General features: G+C 38.1%; 1 protein-coding gene across 1 annotated transcript in view; it reads left to right on the top strand.

The window, feature by feature from the left end:
* Nucleotides 1-24,939, top strand: part of LOC138316456 (receptor-type tyrosine-protein phosphatase N2-like) — a 117,751-nt gene that overhangs the window by 27,280 nt on the left and 65,532 nt on the right. Inside the window, exon 3 of the mRNA XM_069258151.1 lies at nt 9,815-9,882. Within this exon, the coding sequence (XP_069114252.1) occupies nt 9,815-9,882 (68 nt within the window). The remainder of the gene's footprint in view (nt 1-9,814; nt 9,883-24,939) is intronic.

The following is a 24,939-nucleotide window of genomic DNA, read 5'->3' as shown; positions in this document are numbered from 1 at the left end:
ACTGTGTACAGTCTAAGACACATAGAATATGGTGAACCATATGTAACTGTGTACAGTCTAAGACACATAGAATATGGTGAACCATATGTAACTGTGTACAGTCTAAGACACATAGAATATGGTGAACCATATGTAACTGTGTACAGTCTAAGACACATTGAATATGGTGAACCATACGTAACTCTGTACGTACAGTCTAAGACACATAGAATAATGGTGAACCATATGTAACTGTGTACAGTCTAAGTCACACATTGAAATATGGTGGAACCATAATATAACTCTGTACTGTCTAAGACACATTGAATTATGGTGAACCATATGTAACTGTGTACTAGTCTAAGACACATAGAATATGGTGAACCATATATAACTGTGTACTGTCTAAGACACATAGAATATGGTGAACCATATGTAACTGTGTACAGTCTAAGACACATAGAATATGGTGAACCATATGTAACTGTGTACAGTCTAAGACACATAGAATATGGTGAACCATATGTAACTGTGTACAGTCTAAGACACATAGAATAATGGTGAACCATATGTAACTGTGTACAGTCTAAGACACATAGAATATGGTGAACCATACGTAACTGTTGGACAGTCTAAGACACATAGAATGATGGTGAACATACGTAAATTGTGTACTGTCAAAGACACATAAAATATGGTGAACATATGTAACTGTGTACAGTCTAAATGACCACATAAGAATATGTGTAACCATAATGTAACTGTGTACAGTCTAAGACACATAGAATATGGTGAACCATATGTAACTGTGTACAGTCTAAGACACATAGAATATGGTGAACCATATGTAACTGTGTACAGTCTAAGACACATAGAATATGGTGAACCATATGTAACTGTGTACAGTCTAAGACACATAGAATATGGTGAACCATACGTAACTGTGTACAGTCTAAGACACATAGAATATGGTGAACCATATGTAAACTGTACAGTCTAAAGACACATAGAATATGGTGAACCATTATACTGTAACTGTGTACAGTCTAAGACACTACATCTGAACCATAGAATATGGGTGAAACATAATGTAACTGTCGTACAGTCTAAGACACATAGAATATGGTGAACACCATAACGTAACTGTGTACAGTCTAAGGACACATTAGAATATGGTGAACCATATGTAACTGTACAGTATAAGACACATAGAATATGGTGAAGACCATATGTAACTGTGTACAGTCTAAGACACATAGAATATGGTGAAACCATACGTAAACTGTGTACAGTCTAAGACACATAGAATATGGTGAACCATATTGTAACTGTGTACAAGTCTAAGACACATAGATATGGTGAATCCATAGACGTATGGTGTACAGTCTAGGACAACATAGAATGTTGGTGAACCTGTAACGTGTACAGTCTAAGACACATAGAATATGGTGAAAACATACGTAACTGTGTACAGTCTAAGACACATTAGAATATGGTGAACCATACGGTAACTGTGTACAGTCTAAGACACATAGAATATGGTGAACCATTAACGTAACTGTGTACTGTCTAAGACACATAGATATATGGGTGAACCATACCCGTAACTTTGTGTACAGTCTAAGACACATAGAAATATGGTGAATTAATGGTATCTGTAAGTGTGTACAGTCTAAGACACATAGAATATGGTGAAACCATACGTAACTGTGTACAGTCTAAGACACTTAGAATATGGTAGAACCTTATGTAACTGTGCGTACAGTCTATGACACACAATATGGTGGAATCCATACGAAACGTGTAAAGACACATAGTAATGGTGAACTAATACCTAAATGTGTGCAGTCTAAGACACATAGGATATGGTGAAACATATGTAACTGTGTACAGTCTAAGACACATAGAATATGGTGAACCATACGTAACTGTGTACAGTCTAAGACACATAGAATATGGTGAACCATATGTAACTGTGTACAGTCTAAGACACATAGAATATGGTGAACCATACGTAACTGTGTACAGTCTAAGACACATAGAATATGGTGAACCATATGTAACTGTGTACAGTCTAAGACACATAGAATATGGTGAACCATATGTAACTGTGTACAGTCTAAGACACATAGGAATATGGTGAACCATATGTAACCGTGTACAGTCTAAGACACATAGAATGGTGAACCATACTGAACTGTGTACAGCGTCTAAGACATAGAATAAGGTGAGCATAGTACCTGTAACAGTCTAAGAATCATAGAATATGGTGAACCATATGTAACTGTGTACAGTCTAAGACACATAGAATATGGTGAACCATATGTAACTGTGTACAGTCTAAGACACATAGAATATGGTGAACCATATGTAACTGCTGTAGTAGTCAGTCTAAGACACATAGAATATGGTGAACCATATGTAACTGTGTACATCTAAGACACATAGAATATGGTGAACCATATGTAACTGTGTACAGTCTAAGACACATAGAATAATGGGTGGAACCATATAAACTGTGGTACTGTCCTAAGACACCTATATGGTGAACCATATGTAACTGTGTACAGTCTAAGACACATAGAATATGGTGAACCATATGTAACTGTGTACAGTCTAAGACACATAGAATATGGTGAACCATATGTAACTGTGTACAGTCTAAGACACATAGAATATGGTGAACCATATGTAACTGTGTACAGTCTAAGACACATAGAATATGGTGAACCATACGTAACTGTGTAAGTCTAAGACTCACATAGAATATGGTGAACTATGTAAGACACATAAGAATATGTGGTAAACCATATGTAACTGTGAACAGTCTAAGACACATAGAATATGGTGAACCATATGTAACTGTGTACATGTAACTGTACAGACTAGGACACATAGAATATGGGTGAACAGTACTAACTGTGTGACAGTCTAAGATACATAGATTATGGTGAACCATATGTAACTGTGACAGTCTAAGACACATAGAATAAGGTGAACTATACCTAACTGTGAACAGTCTAAGACACATTGAATATGGTGAGCCATACGTAACTGTGTACAGTCTAAGACACATAGAATATGGTGAACCATACGTAACTGTGTACAGTCTAAGACACATAGAATATGGTGAACTAACTGTGTAACAGTCTAAGACACATAGAATAATGGTGATGAACCATATGTAACTGTGTACAGTCTAAGACACATAGAATATGGTGAACCATATGTAATCTGTGTACAGTCTAAGGACACATAGAATATGGTGAACCCATATAGTAACTGTGTACAGTCCTAAGACACATAGAATATGGTGAACCATATGTAACTGTGTACAGTCTAAGACACATAGAATATGGTGAACCATATGTAACTGTACAGTCTAAGACACATAAGATGATGTGAAATCCATATCGTAACTGTGTACAGTAAGACACATAGAATATGGTGAACCATATGTAACTGTGTACAGTCTAAGACACATAGAATATGGTGAACATATGGTAACAATGCTAACTGTGTACAGTCTAAGACACATAGAATATGGTGAAACCATATGTAACTGTACAGTCTAAGACACATATGGTGAACTAATATGGTGAACCATATGTAACTGTGTAAACTCTAAGACACATATGCTTTATGGTGAACGCTGATATTTGTTCCATAACTGTGTAGTTTCTAAGACACATAGAATATGGTGAACCATTCAGCTCCCCGTAAATACGTGTGTACAGTCACCAGAAAGACACATAGAAGTGAACCATATGTAACTGTGTACAGTCTAAGACACATATAATATTGTGAATTATAATAGGTATTTATTGTTATTTGAGTATTTGTTTTCATTTCCGTGATATATCTCAACTGTATAGATATTCATGGACTGTTGTGTGATGGCGTGAGGTGTGCACTCTCATTCGGTTTACGTAATGAATTCTGTACCTCCGCAATCACAGGAATCTAAGACACATAGAATAAGGAACTGTCAATTTGCTTCTTTTGAATGCCTTAATGGTTTGCAGGATAAACAGAATACACGGTTAGTATCACATACAAGGTTTGTATTTTTGGTGCTCGACACGGAAATGCCGAGATGACTCGGTTTCCTAAGTATCCAAAATAAACACTTAGTAATGTAAACATACTGTAACGTGTATTCACTAAGACACATAACATGTGGAATGGTAAGCACATAGTATATGGATGAGCCATATATAACTCTGTACTGTCTAAGACACATAGAATATGGTGAACCATACGTAGCTGTGTAAACATTTAAGATGTGTGAAAGTGACTGTAGACATAGCATTAACTTGCCTGATTTTTAGGGGAGCATAAGTCAGATTGTATTAGATACAATGTGTCAGAGGAATTTCCACAAATTCCTGTCTTCTACGAAGTCTTAATAAATCAACGCCTGACTTCCTGTTTTTCCAAGGGGGGGCTCCGTGGCTATGTCACACGTAATTCTTACCAAATAGACGTGGCTTTCCAATTCTGATGCATTTCTAAGAGCACTCCAGCCATTCATCAACATCCCATAATGCTATAAAATACAAGTATTATTGAAGCGAGGGGTCCACAGATTGAGGATCGACGTAAATATATTATACCGTCAGCTTGTATCAGGAAGGAGATGGAACGCCATTGATTCAGCCTCACTTGAGTAATTTTGGTGTCTGGGTTCTGTGTCGTGTGTACACTATTGGTCACTCTTTTTGTCTGAATGGTCAAACCTAGTGTTGAATGTATACTCATCATAAAACTCCTAAAAGATACTTGTGGAAAAACCAATGAACTGTGCCAAAGAGAAAGTAATGCATGGATGCTATATTCAATTTGCTAGTCATAGTATATAATACCTGGGTCTTAAATTAAAACTGGTGATTTTATTGATCAAGTCATCTCTAAATTCTCGAAATATAAGATAGAAGGAAGTTAATGGACACGAACATGCCTTAACTTCCATCTTTGAATAACACGATGATCGATTATTGTTGATAAAGAATGGTTCCAGTTTCTAGTCGCTGATGTCTTTGAATACCTTATGTTCCATACTGTTGGCATTTTGTCCGCTCTTATCATGTTTTATCCAATTTGTTTTCTGTTGCTTCTATATACAGATACATTTCACTATACATTTTGAGGCTGTATGTATATCTATACTGTATGATACAGTGGTAAAACAGTCCATAACTTATCTTTTGTACAATTCATTGTTTTCGTTATTAAATGTTTTGATCACGAGTGAATCATTTTATATGTTTCAATGAACTTTAAAAATCATTTCCAAATTATTCTTCATCACTTTTTATCAAAATGATTAGTAATATTTTTTTTATTTAAAAATGTTAGTATGTTTATCAGACAATGCAAGTGAAAAAGTGATGAGAATAATGATGAGAATCTGTAAGACTAACAGACAATAGGAGTGAGAAAGGGATGAGAATACCTGTAAAACTGTATCAGACAATAGGAGTGAGAAAGTGATGAGAATACCTGTAAGACTGTATCAGACAATAGGAGTGAGAAAGTGATGAGAATACCTGTAAGACTGTATCAGACAATAGGAGTGAGAAAGTGATGAGAATACCTGTAAGACTGTATCAGACAATAGGAGTGAGAAAGTGATGAGAATACCTGTAAGACTGTATCAGACAATAGGAGTGAGAAAGTGATGAGAATACCTGTAAGACTGTATCAGACAATGAGGAGTGAGAAAGTATCAGGATGAGAATACCTGTAAGACTGTATCAGACAATGAGGATGTGAAAAAAGTGATGAGAATTACCTGTAAGACTGTATCAGGACAATAGGAGTGAGAACGAGATGATACCTGAGAATACCTTGTAAGACTGTATCAGACAATATCAGAACAATAGGAGTGAGAAAGTTGATGAGAATAATAGGATGTCAGAAATTATCATGACACCATGGACCTGGAAGACTTGTATCCAGACTATAGGAGTGACATAAGTGGGATGAGAATAATGATGAGGAATTTGTAAGACTGTATCAGACTCAATAGGAGTGAGAAAGGTGATGAGAATACCTCGTAAGATTGTATCAGACAATAGGCAAGTGAGAAAAGTGATGAGAATACCTGTAAGACTGTAATCAGACAATTGGGAGTGAGAACGTGATGAGAATACCTGTAAGGATACGTATCAGACAAATGGGAGTGACAAAGTGATGAGAATACCTGTAAGACTGTATCAGAAATAGGGGGGGAGTGAGAAAAGTTGATGAGAATACCTGTAAGACTGTATCAGACAATGGGAGTGAGAAAGTGATGAGAATACCTGTAAGACTGTATCAGACAATAGGAGTGAGAAAGTGATGAGAATACCTGTAAGACTGTATCAGACAATAGGAGTGAGAAAGTGATGAGAATACCTGTAAGACTGTATCAGACAATAGGAGTGAGAAAGTGATGAGAATACCTGTAAGACTGTATCAGACAATAGGATAGAGAAATATTGAGCAAGTGATCAGATAAGGAGAAAAGTGATAGAAATACCTGTAAGAGACTGTATCAGACAATAGGAGTGAGAAAGTGATGAGAATACCTGTAAGACTGTATCAGAACAATAGGAGTGAGAAAGGGATGAGAATACCTGTAAGACTGTATCAGACAATAGGAGTGAGAAAGTGATGAGAATACCTGTAAGACTCTATCAGACAATAGGAGTGAGAAAGTGATGAGAATACTGTAAGACCTCTATCAGAAAAATAGGAGTGAGAAAGTGATGAGAATACCTGTAAGATTGTATCAGACAATAGGAGGAGAGAAAGTGATGAGAATACCTGTAACACTGTATGAGACTTGTTGAAGGTTGGCGTGCAGGCTGGGCATGGACTAAGTACGGGCGATATGATGATAGTGATAAATAAACAGTGATTGGGGGACCTAACGTGGTGCTTGTAATGTGTGTTTGTCAGGCAAGCTTAGAATTGATCTGTCCATGTCTCGAGGCCTACAGGTGTGACGTGTCTTAGTACTTTATCATGGGTATTCTATATCTGAAAATCTTGCAGATTTGTTCTCAAATAATTGAACATGTCCGTAAAATTGTCAGTTATCAGATCTGCCATGTTTTGCTAAGTTTGAATATTTGTTGATATAAAAATTCTAAATTTCACTCAAAATGAGTATTGATATATTTTAATTAAAACTTTGTTTGATGTCACATTATGCTATTGCTTAGAAGTTAGAGTTAGTACAATTCAGTAACAACATTGTCTAAAGGAATTATGATATCTTTTGTACAGCCACATTTACACGCCAAATGTACGCCATCTTACTTTCCGCGACAGTGATCATTGACAACGGGGACTGTATCTATTTTTCAGGCTCTGTCAGGCCGTATATAAATGTGATATTGAATGTATCAAGCTAGGCTCCTGTTTTGGCCGATTCAATTTTAAATATTGATTTTTCTATGAGGGAATGAGTTTTTTGCCGAGGTAGTTTGAACTTGTACTAACCTGATGATGTATAACACAGTACATCACAGGATTATGTGAGAAACCTTTAACACATACTCAATCACCTTACAAAGATTCCTGGATTGGAAAAAAATGAACGAAATTTACATTAAATCACAATTGGAACATCATTTCCACTGGGTATAAAGATGAATGCTTTCTTGCATAATTTGCATTTACAGGTAGATGAAGAATAATTTCTGAAAAAGAGAAATAAAAAATCCTAAACACACAGTCCCACTAGTCTTCCTTACAGGCATTTAAAAAAAAATAATCGACAGCGTGACTAATGGTAATAATATATAAGAGAATAGTACCAAGACATCTATAATAAAATCTTTATTAAACCAATCATGTGTGTGATTTTGTATGTTGACTTGTCGACTATTACATAGTACACATACTTGATCTTTCTTATATAATTAGCAATTTCTCTTAATTTTTTTTTTTTTTTTTTGACTTTTCAACAAAACCCAGAGGTAATGTACCAAAGCTGAAGGATTCTTCTTTTGTTCGTTGTCGTTTACTCATGGTTAATATAAATTTGATTGGTTGAAATCCTCATCAACTGTGGAAATGCACATCTTAACATACACGCAATTGTGATTGGTTGAAATCCTATCACTTGTACATATAATTCTGATTGTTACATTTTTTATTGGCTAAACTCCACTTGCATTTTATGATGGCCTAGATTTAGAATCAAAACAGAAAAACAGATTCCTTGACTTTTGATGAAGGTCCATATAAATAGCTAAATAACTTTTTTAACATTGACAGTTTTCTTTGACTTGTAATTCAACATCTTCACTAGCCAAGGGTATTCACTAAGATACTACCTTTGGCTGGCGAAGTTGATAATTCAGCTGCTATTATGAATGATGTTGATTCATACAAATGTATATTAAGGTTAATGTTATATGCTAGCTCCATCAAGAGACATGCTCTTTCCTTTATTATAGCAAAAATAGAACAATATTAGTGTGAAAAAACTTGAGGGAAGGGGATCTATTGGTGTGAAAAAGATAATCTAATTTATGAAGATGTTGGGTTCTTGCTAAATATAATAGAAATTAAATCAATTATAAATCAGATCGAAATAAAGAGGAGGATATAGAAAGAGAATTTTAACTGTTTTATTATTGAATTAATGACAGGTTCCTATTCAACATAGAACTCTACACTTTTTGTGAGAATGTTCACCATTTTTTTATGAATATACAACCGGAGGATGTATCTTGTTTTATACAGACAGGAATTGCGACAGACGTAGAATTATGTATGCAGATGATGCATGTATTACGTGGCGATGGAGATTATCGTGTCGGAGACACCGCCATCCACGTAGATTACAGGAGGCATATATACTCTAGGGCACAGCCATAATACCTGTCAACGCTGTGTCCGACATTAAAAGTCACACACGTATAATAAAGCAGCACGGCGTATTGGATATATGGAATATTTAAACCAACAGTTACACAATCACTGACACTGATTTATTCCACAATGTAGTGAGGATAGGGATGGTTAAAATGTCCTCAAAATCTTCTCATATTAAAACAATCACAATGTAGGTTAATATAATGTTTATATTGTATGATTATGATGCTGCTGTAATAATTATGATAAGTAGGATAGATTTAATTTGTTTTAACCTACTATTAACAGTCAAGGTTGTATAAGGACATGGCAGGTAAAGGAGATAGAGAAAAACCAGAGTACCCTGAGAAAAACCTGAGGTCAGTACCTGGTATTACTGCACCATGTGAGATAACTTAATTGCAATCCAGAGGTGGAGCCTGTAAGGACTATGTCGGGACATCCTAACCGTTTGGTCACTCAAATATGTAGTCACATGCATTGAGGCTGATCAGAAAAGAAAACCTGTCTTAATTAAATTAAAAAATAATAAATGAAAACAGAAATGTTAATAAAAATGAATAATATTGATAACTTAATAAAGAAAGTTATGGGGATGGGGGTGGGAAAAAAATGGCAGAATAGCCTATTGAGGAAGGAAGTTTACTCAAAATCCATGATTTTGACCCAGACTTGCATTCTTTAATTATCGACACTTTGCAAGGCTGTAAATTGTTACTATGATTTGAACACTATGGTTGTTGACTCATAGTCTTGGGTTGATGTGAAATACTTGACACATTAGGTAATGTCATTTAGGCAAGGAACACACCACATGGATAATTCACAGCTATGATAGGTGCTGCAAAGAGATCTGTTTGGGAGTGGATCTGGCCAATTGACAGGTACATGACCTAAAATAACTAATGATGGAGGCCATTATGGTTTATTTAGTACTAATGAGAGAATTTTTGTTTTGCAGAGGAGCGGAAGTCAGACTTGGAGAGCTTGACTGGTGTGAAGATCGTCCGGGCAGGAATCGGATACAGGGTGAGTCAACATTTTATTTATATTCTTATAGTACCTAATAATTGTATTTAGTGGTTAATGTCTCCACAAAACATGTCAACGAGAGCCTATAAGGTAAGTTGTCAAGGAGATATGTCATGAGATACCTGCAGTCATATGAGGACAGCTGTCAAGGAGATACTTGCAATCATATGAGGACAGTTGTCAAGGAGATACTTGCAATCATATGAGGACAGTTGTCAAGGGGATACTTGCAATCAACTACATATGAGGACAGTTGTCAAGGAGAAAACTGCAGTCATGATGACAGTTGTCAAGGAGATATCTGCTATCATATGAGGACAGTTGTCAAGGGGATAACTGCAGTCATATTAGGACAGTTGTCAAGGAGATACTTGCAATTGTCAATGGGATAGCTGCAGTCATATGAGGACAGTTCAGTTGTCAAGGAATTCCCTGCAGTCATGTGAAGATATTTGTCAAGGAGATCCCTGAAACCATTTAAGGACAGTTGTCAAGGAGATGACTGCAGTCATATGAGGACAGTTGGCAAAGCTTGAAAACAATCTGGAATTGTTTTCAAGGTGACGATTACATATTTACCCTTTGTCTCATTGCTAAGTATTAAAACAATTAGCTTCTGAGATTTGTTAATACCATTAAAATTTCTACTTGACTATTTTTACACTTTATTTCCCCCACAACTTTAAGCTCCTGATTAAAGATTGAAATTGATAATAAATAGAATCACCGACAAATAGACGGATAATGGGAGTCAAAGCCTTCAATGATGATATGGAATCCGCCAATGGCAGAGAAGTAATCACAGGCACTGTTACACTGGCAGGCTTCACACAGAAACCCTTAAACCAACTCCACTTTTTTTATGTTATTCATATTTTCATTTCAATCTAATGTAGTTCTATCTCAAAATGAGGAATATTAATTGCTTGTTAGTGGAGCAAAGAATTGCTGTAAACAACAGAAAATTACAAACTTTGGCAGCCATAGTTGTGTGGGTACGGTGAACCAGGAAGGTCAGAAGTTAACTGGTGCTTAATGATAATGTGTGTAGCATTCAAAAGTAATCTTGTAAGCAAATTGTGATATCCAAACGGTGTTGTTTATCAAATATATATCAGTCATTTATCCTTTCTGTCCAATGCTATATGTTTTAAAAAGGTTTCATTCGTCAAAATTAGAGGAACATTGAGTTGCAATGCTAGAGCACTAGATTTCATCACACCTCTGTATTTTGATAAGATTTATGGGTAGTGTGTGTTCTAGTGTAAGTTGACATATTAACTGAAGAGATCCTAGAAGTGGAAAATTGTAGCATGATTGTGTCAAATCAGTCATAAACATAGTGGTAGTTTGGGCAACTGATATATATGAATAAAAATAGCTTTATAAAAATCCATAACTTGTCTTTTGAACTTTTTTCTACAAAATAATCTTCAGCTTTAGTTTCTTACATCACAGTTTTCAAGCCAAATTGTCTCCCTTCTGATTATTATTAATTTGCACTTTTTGCCATTAAATTGTAATGATGGGAGATTTAAAGGAGAATTTTACTGATACTTTCAGGGAACCAGATTTGATTTTGATTTAATAAAATTTTAAAGTTTGAGAAGAGAAGACATTTTAAAAGCCATTCTGTAATTATATTACTGGTTAATCCTGGCACAAATTGTAATAATCCCGTTCTAAATATCATTTACACTCTTAACTTGTACATATTCAGCACTGACTCACTTTTCTATAGACTGAATAGGCTTCTTTGGAGATTGACTGGCAAGCGTTTCATGTTTAGCCAAAAATAGAAGCTTGAAGAAAGTCTCAAAAGGAAAATGCACCAAGCTGTTACCATGGAAACGTGTCTTAAATTGAATCATTACAACGCTGAAAGTTGTAAATACAAACAGATGTAGAGTTTTTTTAAGGAATGACCTTTTCTTTGCTGTAAGTTTTTTTTTCTGTAGCAGAATCCTGGCCTGCTTTAGTTTGTATAGCTAGATCAAAACAAGGGGTCAGACTAACTAAGGCCAAAACCAGGGATCAGTGTTAATGAGGGGAATAAAACTTGTCAAAGGTCAGCAAGAGGTTAACACTGCCATGAATAAAACTAACGGGTAGGGGGATCAACTTAGCAATGAAGAGGCTTAGCTCTCTTCAATTATGTTTCAAAGGTATTTATGTTTTATCACATGGAAAATTTTAAGTAGTAAGACATGGTTTTAGTCCATATTTGGTAAAGGCCTTTTAAATAACCAAAAGAAGGTATATGCTTTATCAAAGGATAAACTTTTTAAAGATGCTCCACCACCGATTTTTTCGGGATCATAAATGATATTTATCATTTGAACAATGATTGGTGTTTAATCGTGTATTCATATGCCTAATTAACACAAAAATAATGTAAAATAATTTATTTCGCCTTTGGTGCATGCGCAATCAGTACTTCATTCCATATAGGATGCTCCACCACCGATTTTTTCGGGATGCAATTAATTTTTTTTTTATATTTTTAACTTGAAGTAAAATTAGAAGCTCAAACTTTTCAATGGTGGTAATGGTGAAAAGTAAGTAACTTTTGTAACTGAAGAAAAATACCTATTCGTCTGCTCCTGCTTTTATCGTGAAAAAATAACATTTCTCAGCGGTGGAGCATCTTTAAGGAGACTTTAATCAAGACATTTAGTGTTTTATATGCCTTATTAAAGGATAAAGTTTTTAAGGTGACTTTAATCAAGACATTTCGTGTTTTTTCTGGTAACAACAGACCATAATCTAGTTCAGTAATACAATACAACTGTCCACTGAGGAAACAAAAGTAGATTTGACAATTATAAATCTGGAGGGAAATGTTCAGTGGTAAAAATAGAACGGTAAGTCAAGGCCACTGTGGTACTGCCTCATCTCAATTATTTATTGGCTTCTATTATACCTCATAGATCTAACTTTGTATGAACTGTTCCAAAAATAACACTGGCTTCAGCTCTTCATTGCTCAAATTTGAAAATTATATAGATAACGTCTTTACTTGGATAACAATCAAATCAAGTAGATGACTTCTTTTCTATTAAGACAACAAACAAAAATAGATGACTGCTTTACTTAGACATCAAACAAAATAGATGACTTCTTTACTTAGACAGCAAACAAAATAGATGACTTCTTTACTTAGACATCAAACAAAATAGATAACTTCTTCAATGGATTCATGAAACAAAATAGATGACTTCTTTACTGATAGACATCAAACAAAAATAGATGACTTCTTTACTTAGACAACAAACAAAAATAGATGACTTCTTCACTGATAGACATCAAACAAAATAGATGACTTCTTTACTTAGACAACAAACAAAATAGATGACTTCTTTACTTAATGATGACTTCTTTACTTAGACTAACAAAAAAAATATGATGACTTCTTCACTGATAGACATCAAACAAAATAGATGACTTCTTCACTTAGACAACAAACAAAATAGATGACTTCTTTCACTGATAGACATCAAACAAAAATAGATGACTTCTTTACTTAGACAACAAACAAAAATAGATGACTTCTTTACTAGAAACAAACAAAATAGTGACCCTACTTTGACAAAACAAAAATAGATGATTCTTTACTTAGACAACAAATAAAAATAGATGACTTCTTCATGATAGACATCAAACAAAATAGATGACTTCTTTACTTAGACAACAAACAAAAATAGATGACTTCTTTACTTAGAAAAAAACAAAAGACAACAAACAAAAAAATAAAAACTTAGACAACAAACAAAATAGATGACTTCTTCACTGATAGACATCAAACAAAATAGATGACTTCTTCACTGATAGACAAACAAACAAAATAATAGATGACTTCTTTACTTAGACAACAAACAAAATAGATATAGACATCATAGACAAATAGACAAAATAGATGACTTCTTTACTTAGACAACAAACAAAAATAGATGACTTCTTTACTTAGACAACAAACAAAAATAGATGACTTCTTTACTTAGACAACAAACAAAAATAGATGACATTCTTTACTTAGACAACAAACAAAAATAGATGACTTCTTCACTGATAGACATCAAACAAAATAGATGACTTCTTCACTGAGACAACAAACAAAAATAGATGACTTCTTTACTTAGACAACAAACAAAAATAGATGACTTCTTCACTGATGACATCAAACAAAAATAGATGACTTCTTTACTTAGACAACAAACAAAAATAGATGACTTCTTCACTGATAGACATCAAACAAAATAGATGACTTCTTCACTGATAGACATCAAACAAAAATAGATGACTTCTTTACTTAGACAACAAACAAAAATAGATGACTTCTTTTACTTAGACAACAAACAAAAAATAGATGACTTCTTTACTTAGACAACAAACAAAATAGATGACTTCTTCACTGATAGACATCAAACAAAATAGATGACTTCGTCACTGATAGACATCAAACAAAATAGATGACTTCTTTACTTAGACAACAAAACAAAATAGATGACTTCTTTACTTATAGACAACAAACAAAAATAGATGACTTCTTCACTGATAGACATCAACAAAATAGATGACTTCTTCACTGATAGACATCAAACAAAATAGATGACTTCTTCACTGATAGACATCAAACAAAAATAGATGACTTCTTTACTTAGACAACAAACAAAAATAGATGACTTCTTCACTGATAGACATCAAACAAAATAGATGACTTCTTCAATGGATTCCATGAAACAAAATAGATGACTTCTTTACTTAAACATCAAACAAAAATAGATAACGTCTTTACTTTATAGACAATTACAAACAAATAGATGACTTCTTTACTAATTAGACAACAAACAAAATAGACGACATCTTACTTAGACAACAAACAAAAATAAGTAACTTCTTTACTTATAGACAACAAACAAGATAGATGACTTCTTAACTTAACATCAAACAAAATAGATAACTTCTTTACTTTAATAGACAATTAACAAACAAAATAGATGACTTCTTTACTTATAGACAACAAACAAAAATAGATAACTTCTTTACTTATAGACAACAAACAAAATAGACGACATCTTAATTTAGACAACAAACAAAATAAGTAACTTCTTTACTTATAGACAACAAACAAAATAGACGACATCTTAACTTAGACAACAAACAAAATAAGACGACTTCTTTACTTATAGACAACAAACAAAATAGACGACATCTTAATTTAGACAACAAACAAAATAGATGACTTCTTTACTTATAGACAACAAACAAAATAGACAACTTCTTAACTTAGACAACAACCAAAATAGATGACTTCTTTGCTCAGACAACAAGAGAGTAAGGTATAACTTGAGGTTGGTAGACATAGAGTTAAGTCAGTAATTTTATTCCTCATTCCTTGGAACATATAAAATTCCTTTTATTTGGTACTAAACCCCCATGCAATACTATAACACTACCAGATAGATAGCACACTGGCAAATAGAATAGTTAAGATATACTAAACCATTAATATAATTATCTGTAATTCTGCCTTCAATTTGTGACAAGGAGTAAAGGTACATATTGTCGTAGTAGCTTGTTCAGCTAGTTGCCAAATTTTTGAGTCAGTTGAAGGGTGGCCATACAAGCTGTGTGATAGCTTAAGGATTGTTTTTGGTGCTGTTTTCTGTTGAAGTAATAAATCCAAGGCATGTTTGTATAGGTATAGACACAGTAAAAGTGAGTTGGTAAGGCACTTGTTGGCCGCCTGTGTAAGAGAAATTAAACAGAGGAATCGTTTTACTTTAGACAATACTTGATTTTGGATCAGCTGCTGTACTATCATTTAGAAACATAAAGAAAGGCGTCTTTTGTCTTTGCCTTTTATGATCTATGTGGCTAAATGTCATGACTTCCATAAAAGCTAGAGACCTGTAAGTAACATTTCCTGTAGATATATATAGACACTAAAGATCAAATGTAACTTTCTATAAAGATTTCACATATTCATGCACGACAACCTACTAATGCATCCTGGGATATAAAGTTGATGACTTGTGACCTTTATGACCCCACTTCCACCACTGGTGACACAATCACTTCACTTTATTGATGACAAGATAAAAGTGTTAAACAGTTTCCATGGTAACAGGTTTCATCAGCTTCCTGCCTGCTGAGTGGAACAGACAAACAAATGTTGCAGCGACTCTGTTTTATTGTGACACATTTCTCCATTCATTGATTGCAATACATACCTAATGGGTCATGATATTGGCCCTCATAATGAAAGGCTGGAATACACAAGCCTAATGGCCATTTACTAATATTATCAAGATTAAATGGCTACACCTGCCTCAGGTAGAAATCATAGGGTTTCTACATAATCCCTGACACACCTGTACATGTGTATAAGTCTGTGGTCACTGATACCTGACACATGTGTAGTCTGTGGTCACTGATACCTGACACACCTGTACAGGTATAGTGTGTGGTCACTGATAACTGACACACCTGTAGATGTGTAGTCAGTGGTAACTGATACCTGACACATGTGTAGCCTGTGGTCACTGATACCTGACACACTTGTACATGTGTAGTCTGGTATAACTCATACCTGACACATGTGTAGTCTGTGGTCACTGATACCTGACACACTTGCACATGTGTAGTCTGTGGTCACTGATACCTGACACACCTGTACATGTATAGTCTGTGGTCACTGATACCTGACACACTTGCACATGTGTAGTCTGGTATAACTCATACCTGACACATGTGTAGTCTGTGGTCACTGATACCTGACACACTAGCACATGTGTAGTCTGGTATAACTCATACCTGACACACATGTAGTGTGTAGTCTGTGGCCAACTGATACCTGACACAACCTGTAAATGCAGTCTGTGGTAACTGATTTCCTGACACACTTGTACAGGTGTAGTCTGTGGTATTTATACCTGACACACCTGACACATGTGTAGTCTCTGGTAAACCGACACACTTGTAAATGTGTAGTCTGTTGTACTCATACCTGACACACCTGTACATGTGTACTAGTCTGTGGTAACAGTGTAGTCTGGTATGACACATCTCTACAAGTGTAGTCTGTGGTAACTGATAGCTGACACACCTATAAATGCAGTCTGTGGTAACTGATTCCCGACACACCTGTACATGTGTAGTCTGTGGTAATAGATAGCTGACACATCTGTAAATGTGTATTCTGCATTAATTGATAGCTGACACACCTTTAAAATGTGTAGTCTGTGTTAACTGAAACCTTACACACCTGTACAGGTGCTGTCTGTGGTAACTGTTACCTTGCACACCTGTACATGTGTAGTCTGTGGTAACTGATACCTTACACACATGTACAGGTGTAGTCTGTGGTAACTGTTACCTTACACACATGTATAAATGTTGTCTGTGGTAACTGATACCTTACACACATGTACATGTGTAGTCTGTGGTCACTGATACCTGACACACTTGCACATGTGTAGTCTGTGGTAACTGATACTGATACACCTGTAACATGTGTAGTCTGTGTCACTGTACCTTGACACACTTGCACATGTGTAGTCTGTGTAACTGTTACCTTGCATACCTGTACAGTGTAGTCTGTGGTAACTGATTACCTGACACACCTGTACATGTGTAGTCTGTGGTAACTGTTACCTGACACTGTACAGGTGTAGTCTGTGGTAACTGTTACCTGACACACCTGTACATGTGTAGTCTGTGGTAACTGATTTATGACACATCTGTACAGGTGTAGTCTGTGTTAACTGTTAACCTGACACACCTGTACAGGTGTGTCTATAGTCTGGTAAACGACACACCTGTAAATGTGTAGTCTGTTGTCACTCATACCTGACACACCTGTACATGTGTATAGTCTGTGGTAACAGATAGTTGACACATCTCTAAATGTGTATTCTGTGGTAACTGATAGCTGACACACCTATAAATGCAGTCTGTGGTAACTGATTCCCGACACACCTGTACATGTGTAGTCTGTGGTAATAGATAGCTGACACATCTGTAAATGTGTATTCTGCATTAATTGATAGCTGACACACCTTTAAAATGTGTAGTCTGTGTTAACTGAAACCTTACACACCTGTACAGGTGCTGTCTGTGGTAACTGTTACCTTGCACACCTGTACATGTGTAGTCTGTGGTAACTGATACCTTACACACATGTACAGGTGTAGTCTGTGGTAACTGTTACCTTACACACATGTATAAATGTTGTCTGTGGTAACTGATACCTTACACACATGTACAGGTGTTGTCTGTGGTAACTATTACCTTACACACATGTACAGGTGTTGTCTGTGGTAACTATTACTTTACACACATGTACAGGTGTTGTCTGTGGTGACTGTTACCTGACACACATGTACAGGTGTAATATGTGATAATTGATACCTTACACACATGTACATGTGTTGTCTGTGGTAAACTATTACCTTACACACATGTACAGGTGTAGTCTGTGGTAACTATTACCTTACACACAGTACAGGTGTATGTCTGTGGTAACTGTTACCTGACACACATGTAAAGGTGTAATATGTGGTAACTGATACCTTACACACATGTACAGGTGTTGTCTGTGGTAAACTGTTACCTTACACACATGTACAGGTGTTGTCTGTGGTAACTGTTACCTTACACACATGTACATGGTGTTGTCTGTGGTAAATTGTTACCTGACACACATGTAAAGGTGTAGTCTGTGGTAACTGATACCTGATACACTGTACAGGTGTAGTCTGTGTTAACTGTTACCTTCACACTGTACAGTGTTGTCTGTGTGGTAACTGTTACCTTACACACATGTACAGGTGTAGTCTGTGGTAACTGTTACCTTGCACACCTGTACATGTGTAGTCTGTGGTAACTGATACCTTACACACATGTACAGGTGTAGTCTGTGGTAACTGATACCTTACACACCTGTACAGGTGTAGTCTGTGGTAACTGATACCTTACACACCTGTACAGGTGTAATCTGTGGTAACTGATACCTTACACACATGTACAGGTGTTGTCTGTGGTAACTGTTACCTTACACACATGTACAGGTGTTGTCTGTGGTAACTGTTACCTTACACACATGTACAGGTGTAGTCTGTGGTAACTGTTACCTTACACACATGTACAGGTGTAGTCTGTGGTAACTGATACCTTACACACATGTACAGGTGTTGTCTGTGGTAACTGTTACCTGACACACATGTACAGGTGTAATCTGTGGTAACTGATACCTTACACACATGTACAGGTGTTGTCTGTGGTAACTTTACCTTACACACATGTACAGGTGTTGTCTGTGGTAACTGTTACCTGACACACATGTACAGGTGTAGTCTGTGGTAACTGATACCTTACACACCTGTACAGGTGTAGTCTGTGGTAACTGATACCTTACACACCTGTACAGGTGTAATCTGTGATAACTGATACCTGACACACCTGTACAGGTGTAGTCTGTGGTAACTGTTACCTTACACACTTGTCCAGGTGTTGTCTGTGGTAACTGATACCTTACACACCTGTACATGTATAGTCTGTGGTAACTGTTACCTGACACACATGTGCAGGTGTTGTCTTTGGTAACTTACAATACAGAATTAATTGGTCCCATTGTAGATTTCTTGTAAAATGTCTTGCCTATTGCAATTATTGATCAATGAATTAGCATTTCCCTGATTAAATGAGACACCTATTTATAAATGATATAGATAATCCTGCTATTAAACTCACTTACCAATCTTACCTTTAGTACTTTGAATGTGAGTATTGGCAGTAAGTATGACATTTATACATAAGGAATCATGATTGATAAAATGATCGATTGGTCATTCTCTTACTTTATAAATATTCCAGTTTTCTTGTTGATAATCAAGAGGACAATTCAGCCATTATTTTGTGATCACTTCATGGAAGAACATAATATGAGATATTTGATGTTGGTGTAGTTCTTGGATATTTTCTATGAAATTAAGACTTGTACAGTTGGTTGATGGATGAGACTGTGGAGCAGATCTGACTATTTTTATATTCTCTATCATTGTTTCTCCTTCCAAACAGTTTATAATTAGCTGGTATGATGGATCTGGATTCAGCACACATCAGTTCTAATGTGTCTTGCGTCATGTAAAAACGACAGTGCATATTTAAAGATTTTGTTGAAGTAACAGCAGGTGATACTAGGGGATGCCTCTGATCTTGCTCACTCCCCTGGAGATAAATCGCAATCAGTGATACCAGGTGCTCCCAAATAGCCTCAACTGCAGCCACATATCGATTTGCAGACACACACTGGGTGTCTTATTAAAGACTACAAGTGGTGGACAACTTCAAGAAAGGAATGATAAATTTCAGATGATCAGATCATGAATATATGTTAAAAAGATATTAATAACTGGAAAAAGTAGATGCAGAGCACATTGTTTTCCAAAAGTAGAGCAAACTCCCATTACAACCCTACAAGGAAGGTACAATAATCTACTTACAGACCACATCCTACATTAGCAAATCTGCATTGCAGTTACTGGCAATATTGGAGACCCTTAAAGCTTGGACCTCCAACATTAAAGATACTTATCCAAGGATTTGGAAATTGTACCTGTGTTACCACATACAGGGTGAGGTTCTGTGGTGTACCTATGTTACCACAGACAGTGTACTGTTCTTTGGTGTACCTGTGTTACCACAGACAGGGTGAGGTTCTGTGGTGTACCTGTGTTTACCACAGACAGGGTGAGGTTCTGTGGTGTACCTGTGTTTACCACATACAAGGTGAGGTTCTGTGGTATACATGTTTTACCACAGATAGGGTGAGGTTCTGTGGTGTACCTGTGTTACCACAGACAGGGTGAGGTTCTGTGGTGTACCTGTGTTACCACATACAGGGTGAGGTTCTGTGATGTACCTGTGTTTACCACAGACAGGGTGAGGTTCTGTGATGTACCTGTGTTTACCACAGACAGGGTGAGGTTCTGTGGTTGTACCTGTGTTACCACAGATAGGGTGAGGTTCTGTGGTATACCTGTGTGTTACCACAGACAGGGTGAGGTTCTGTGGTGTACCTGTGTGTTACCACATACAGGGTGAGGTTCTGTGGTGTACCTGTGTTTACCACAGACAGGGTGAGGTTCTGTGGTGTACCTGTGTTACCACAGACAGGGTGAGGTTCTGTGGTGTACCAGTGTTTACCACATACAGGGTGAGGTTCTGTGGTGTACCAGTGTTACCACATACAGGGTGAGGTTCTGTGGTGTACCTGTGTTACCACATACAGGGTGATGTTCTGTGGTGTACCTGTATTACCACAGACAGGGTGAGGTTCTGTGGTGTACCTGTGTTACCACATAAAGGTTGAGGTTCTGTGGTGTACCTATGTTACCACAGACAGTGTATGGTTCTTTGGTGTACCTGTGTTACCACAGACAGGGTGAGGTTCTGTGGTGTACCATGTGTTACCACAGACAGGGTGAGGTTCTGTGGTGTACCTGTGTTACCACAGACAGGGTGAGGTTCTGTGGTGTACCTGTGTTTACCACAGACAGGGTGAGGTTCTGTGGTGTACCTGTGTTACCACAGACAGGGTGAGGTTCTGTGGTGTACCAGTGTTACCACATACAGGGTGAGGTTCTGTGGTGTACCAGTGTTACCACATACAGGGTGAGGTTCTGTGGTGTACCTGTGTTACCACATACAGGGTGAGGTTCTGTGGTGTACCTGTGTTACCACAGACAGGGTGAGGTTCTGTGGTGTACCTGTGTTACCACATAAAGGTTGAGGTTCTGTGGTGTACCTATGTTACCACAGACAGTGTATGGTTCTTTGGTGTACCTGTGTTACCACAGACAGGGTGAGGTTCTGTGGTGTACATGTTTTACCACAGACAGGGTGAGGTTCTGTGGGGTACCTGTGTTTCCACAGACAGGGTGTGGTTCTGTGTTACCACATACAGGGTGAGGTTCTGTGGTGTACCTGTGTTACCACAGACAGGGTGAGGTTCTGTGGTGTACCTGTGTGTTACCACATACAGGGTGAGGTTCTGTGGTGTACCTGTGTGTTACCACATACAGGGTGAGGTTCTGTGGTATACATGTTTTACCACAGATAGGGTGAGGTTCTGTGGTGTACCTGTGTTACCACAGACAGGGTGAGGTTCTGTGGTGTACCTGTGTTACCACATACAGGGTGAGGTTCTGTGATGTACCTGTGTTACCACAGACAGGGTGAGGTTCTGTGATGTACCTGTGTTACCACAGACAGGGTGAGGTTCTGTGGTGTACCTGTGTTACCACAGACAGGGTGAGGTTCTGTGGTGTACCTGTGTTACCACAGACAGGGTGAGGTTCTGTGGTGTACCTGTGTTACCACAGACAGGGTGAGGTTCTGTGGTGTACCTGTGTTACCACATACAGGGTGAGGTTCTGTGGTGTACCAGTGTTACCACATACAGGGTGAGGTTCTGTGGTGTACCTGTGTTACCACATACAGGGTGAGGTTCTGTGGTGTACCTGTGTTACCACAGACAGGGTGAGGTTCTGTGGTGTACCTGTGTTACCACAGACAGGGTGAGGTTCTGTGGTGTACCTGTGTGTTACCACATACAGGGTGAGGTTCTGTGGTGTACCTGTGTTACCACAGACAGGGTGAGGTTCTGTGGTGTACCTGTGTTACCACAGACAGGGTGAGGTTCTGTGGGGTACCTGTGTTTCCACAGACAGGGTGAGGTTCTGTGATGTACCTGTGTTACCACAGACAGGGTGAGGTTCTGTGGTGTACCTGTGTTACCACAGACAGGGTGAGGTTCTGTGGTGTACCTGTGTGTTACCACATACAGGGTGAGGTTCTGTGGTGTACCTGTGTGTTACCACATACAGGGTGAGGTTCTGTGGTATACCTGTGTGTTACCACAGAAGGGTGAGGTTCTGTGGTGTACCTGTGTTTACCACAGACAGGGTGAGGTTCTGTGGTGTACCCGTGTGTTACCACATACAGGGTGAGGTTCTGTGGTGTACCTGTGTGTTACCACATACAGGGTGAGGTTCTGTGGTGTACCTGTGTTACCACAGACAGGGTGAGGTTCTGTGGTGTTCCTGTGTTTACCACATACAGGGTGAGGTTCTGTGGTGTACCTGTGTGTTACCACACAGGGTGAGGGTTTGGTTTGTGGTGTACATGTTTTACCACAGACAGGGTGAGGTTCTGTGGTGTACCTGTGTTACCACAGACAGGGTGAGGTTCTGTGGTGTACCTGTGTTACCACATACAGGGTGAGGTTCTGTGGTGTACCTGTGTTACCACATACAGGGTGAGGTTCTGTGGTGTACCTGTGTTACCACAGACAGGGTGAGGTTCTGTGGTGTACCTGTGTTACCACAGACAGGGTGAGGTTCTGTGGTGTACCTGTGTGTTACCACAGACAGGGTGAGGTTCTGTGGTGTTCCTGTGTGTTACCACATACAGGGTGAGGTTCTGTGGTGTACCTGTGTGTTACCACATACAGGGTGAGGTTCTGTGGTGTACCTGTGTTACCACATACAGGGTGAGGTTCTGTGGTGTACCTGTGTGTTACCACATACAGGGTGAGGTTCTGTGGTGTTCCTGTGTGTTACCACATACAGGGTGAGGTTCTGTGGTGTTCCTGTGTGTTACCACATACAGGGTGAGGTTCTGTGGTGTACCTGTGTTACCACATACAGGGTGAGGTTCTGTGGTGTTCCTGTGTGTTACCACATACAGGGTGAGGTTCTGTGGTGTTCCTGTGTGTTACCACATACAGGGTGAGGTTCTGTGGTGTTCCTGTGTGTTACCACATACAGGGTGAGGTTCTGTGGTGTACCTGTGTGTTACCACATACAGGGTGAGGTTCTGTGGTGTACCTGTGTTACCACATACAGGGTGAGAGTTCTGTGGTGTACCTGTGTTTACCACAGACAGGGTGAGGTTCTGTGGTGTACCTGTGTGTTACCACATACAGGGTGAGGTTCTGTGGTGTTCCTGTGTGTTACCACATACAGGGTGAGGTTCTGTGGTGTCCTGTGTTTACCACAGACAGGGTGAGGTTCTGTGGTGTTCCTGTGTTTACCACAGACAGGGTGAGGTTCTGTGGTGTTCCTGTGTTTACCACAGACAGGGTGAGGTTCTGTGGTGTTCCTGTGTGTTACCACAGACAGGGTGAGGTTCTGTGGTGTACCTGTGTTTACCACAGACAGGGTGAGGTTCTGTGGTGTTCCTGTGTGTTACCACAGACAGGGTGAGGTTCTGTGGTGTTCCTGTGTGTTACCACAGACAGGGTGAGGTTCTGTGGTGTTCCTGTGTTACCACATACAGGGTGAGGTTCTGTGTGTCCTGTGTTACCACAGACAGGGTGAGGTTCTGTGGTGTTCCTGTGTGTTACCACATACAGGGTGAGGTTCTGTGGTGTTCCTGTGTGTTACCACAGACAGGGTGAGGTTCTGTGGTGTTCCTGTGTGTTACCACATACAGGGTGAGGTTCTGTGGTGTTCCTGTGTGTTACCACATACAGGGTGAGGTTCTGTGGTGTACCTGTGTGTTACCACATACAGGGTGAGGTTCTGTGGTGTTCCTGTGTGTTACCACATACAGGGTGAGGTTCTGTGGTGTTCTTGTGTGTTACCACATACAGGGTGAGGTTCTGTGGTGTTCCTGTGTGTTACCACATACAGGGTGAGGTTCTGTGGTGTACCTGTGTGTACCACATACAGGGTGAGGTTCTGTGGTGTACCTGTGTTACCACATACAGGGTGAGGTTCTGTGGTGTTCCTGTGTGTTACCACAGACAGGGTGAGGTTCGGTGGAACAGGTCTCACTATGACATTTAGATCTGTTGTTGTGTATAACTATTTGTGCTCCAATTTGCAGAGTTTTCTTTTGCCATTTTGCATTTGCCAATTAGCGGCTCCTGATTGGAGAACGTTGTGAAGTGGTGTTGTCAATTTGTCCGTGATACAAAGTAATTGTGTGTGTCCGTGGGCCATACACAACAAGGTGTTTACACAAGGATTATGGTGCTGCTGTCGC

The sequence above is a fragment of the Argopecten irradians genome, chromosome 2, assembly GCF_041381155.1.
Source record: "Argopecten irradians isolate NY chromosome 2, Ai_NY, whole genome shotgun sequence".
NCBI classification, from domain to species: Eukaryota; Metazoa; Mollusca; class Bivalvia; order Pectinida; family Pectinidae; genus Argopecten; species Argopecten irradians.
Note: the sequence above shows the minus strand (reverse complement) of the source record. Positions and strands in the feature narration are given on the sequence as shown.